Genomic DNA, 1,382 nt, shown 5'->3' on the forward strand with positions numbered 1-1,382 from the left:
GATTTTTTTGGATTTTTGGAGGATTTTTTTGGGAGGGATTTTTTCAGGGTTTTTTTCCTGGATTTTAAGGGATTTTTTTAGGATTTTTGAGGAATTTTTTTTATTTTGGGGGGATTTTTTCACGATTTTTTGTAGAGTTTTTTAATTCTGGGGGGGTTTTTTTTACGATTTTTTTTTAAAATTTCATGGATTTTTCCAGGATTTTTAGGATTTTTTTCAGAACTTTTTGAGGATTTTTTTTGTGGTTTTTGGGTGATTTTGACCGTATTTTTTGGGGATTTTTTCCAGATTTTTTGTGATTTTTGGACGATTTTAACCGGATTTTTTGGGGTTTGTTTTTGAAATTTTTGAGTTTTCTTACCCTCTGCGGCGGCGCATGAATCAGAGCCCGATAAAAACAAGTGGTTTGTGGGTAAAGAGCTAAAACCAGTTGATCTTTATGGAATAAAGCTTCAGGATCTGTTTCCGGGTTGGTTTTCCATTGGGGAAGAGGAATAATCCGACGACGGCTCAAGGTGTGACGTCTGGGGAAAAAAAAATAGGAAAAAAATGAAAAAAAAGGGAAAAAAAAGGTGAAAAAATGGGAAAAAAATCAGAAAAAAGGGCAAAAAATGGGACAAAAATGGGAAAAATGGGAGCAAAATTGGAAGTAAGGGGAAAAAAAAGGGAAAATGGAAAAAAAATGCAAGAAGTCAGAAAAAAGGCAGAAAAAAATTGGAGAAAAATTCAGAAAAAAAAGTATTTAAAAAAAATGAGGAAAAAAACAGAGAAAACGGGAAACAATTCAGAAAAAAATCAGAAAAAAAACCAGAAAAAAATCAGAAAAAATTTTTAAAAACTGAAGAAATAACAAGAAAAAAAATGAGAAAATGGGAAAAAAACTAGAAAAAAATCAGAAAAAAATCAGAAAAATTGGAAAGAAAAAGAAATGAAAAAAATAAGCAAAAAAAATTCAGAAAAAAAACAGAAAAAAGCAAAAAACAATTTTAAAAAACTGTAGAAATAATTAAAAAAACCCAGGAAAAATCCGAAAATTCAAAACCAACATCCAGAAGTCAAAAAAAAACCCCAGAAAAAATTAACAAAAACGCAAAAAACTAAAAAAATCAGGAAGAAATCTGAGAAAAAAGGAGAAAGATCAGAAAAAAATGGGAAAAAATCCAATCAATCAGGAAAAAATAAAAAAAACCAGAAAGCATAAAAAAACAAAGTAAAAATATAAAGAATTTATAAAAAAACCTGAGATTAAATTACAAATAAATCAGAAAAAACCTCAAGACAATATTTGTGTCACTTACTCTTTTCCTTCCTCATCAATGTCATCCACTTCATACCTGGGAAAAGAAAAAAAAGGAAACCGGAAGTGGGTGTGGCCAACCGGA

The 1,382-nt window shown here is 29.7% G+C and overlaps 1 protein-coding gene across 1 annotated transcript in view; it reads right to left on the minus strand.

Moving 5' to 3' along the window:
• Positions 1–361: 361 nt before the first annotated feature.
• Positions 362–1,382, minus strand: part of CCDC101 (coiled-coil domain containing 101) — a gene marked incomplete at both ends in the record, with an annotated part of 1,803 nt that continues 782 nt past the window's right edge. The window contains 2 exons of the mRNA XM_009073556.1: positions 362–524; positions 1,299–1,334. Of these exons, the coding sequence (XP_009071804.1) occupies positions 362–524; positions 1,299–1,334 (199 nt within the window). The remainder of the gene's footprint in view (positions 525–1,298; positions 1,335–1,382) is intronic.

This window comes from Acanthisitta chloris, unplaced genomic scaffold (assembly GCF_000695815.1).
Source record: "Acanthisitta chloris isolate BGI_N310 unplaced genomic scaffold, ASM69581v1 scaffold21344, whole genome shotgun sequence".
Taxonomy (NCBI): domain Eukaryota; kingdom Metazoa; phylum Chordata; class Aves; order Passeriformes; family Acanthisittidae; genus Acanthisitta; species Acanthisitta chloris.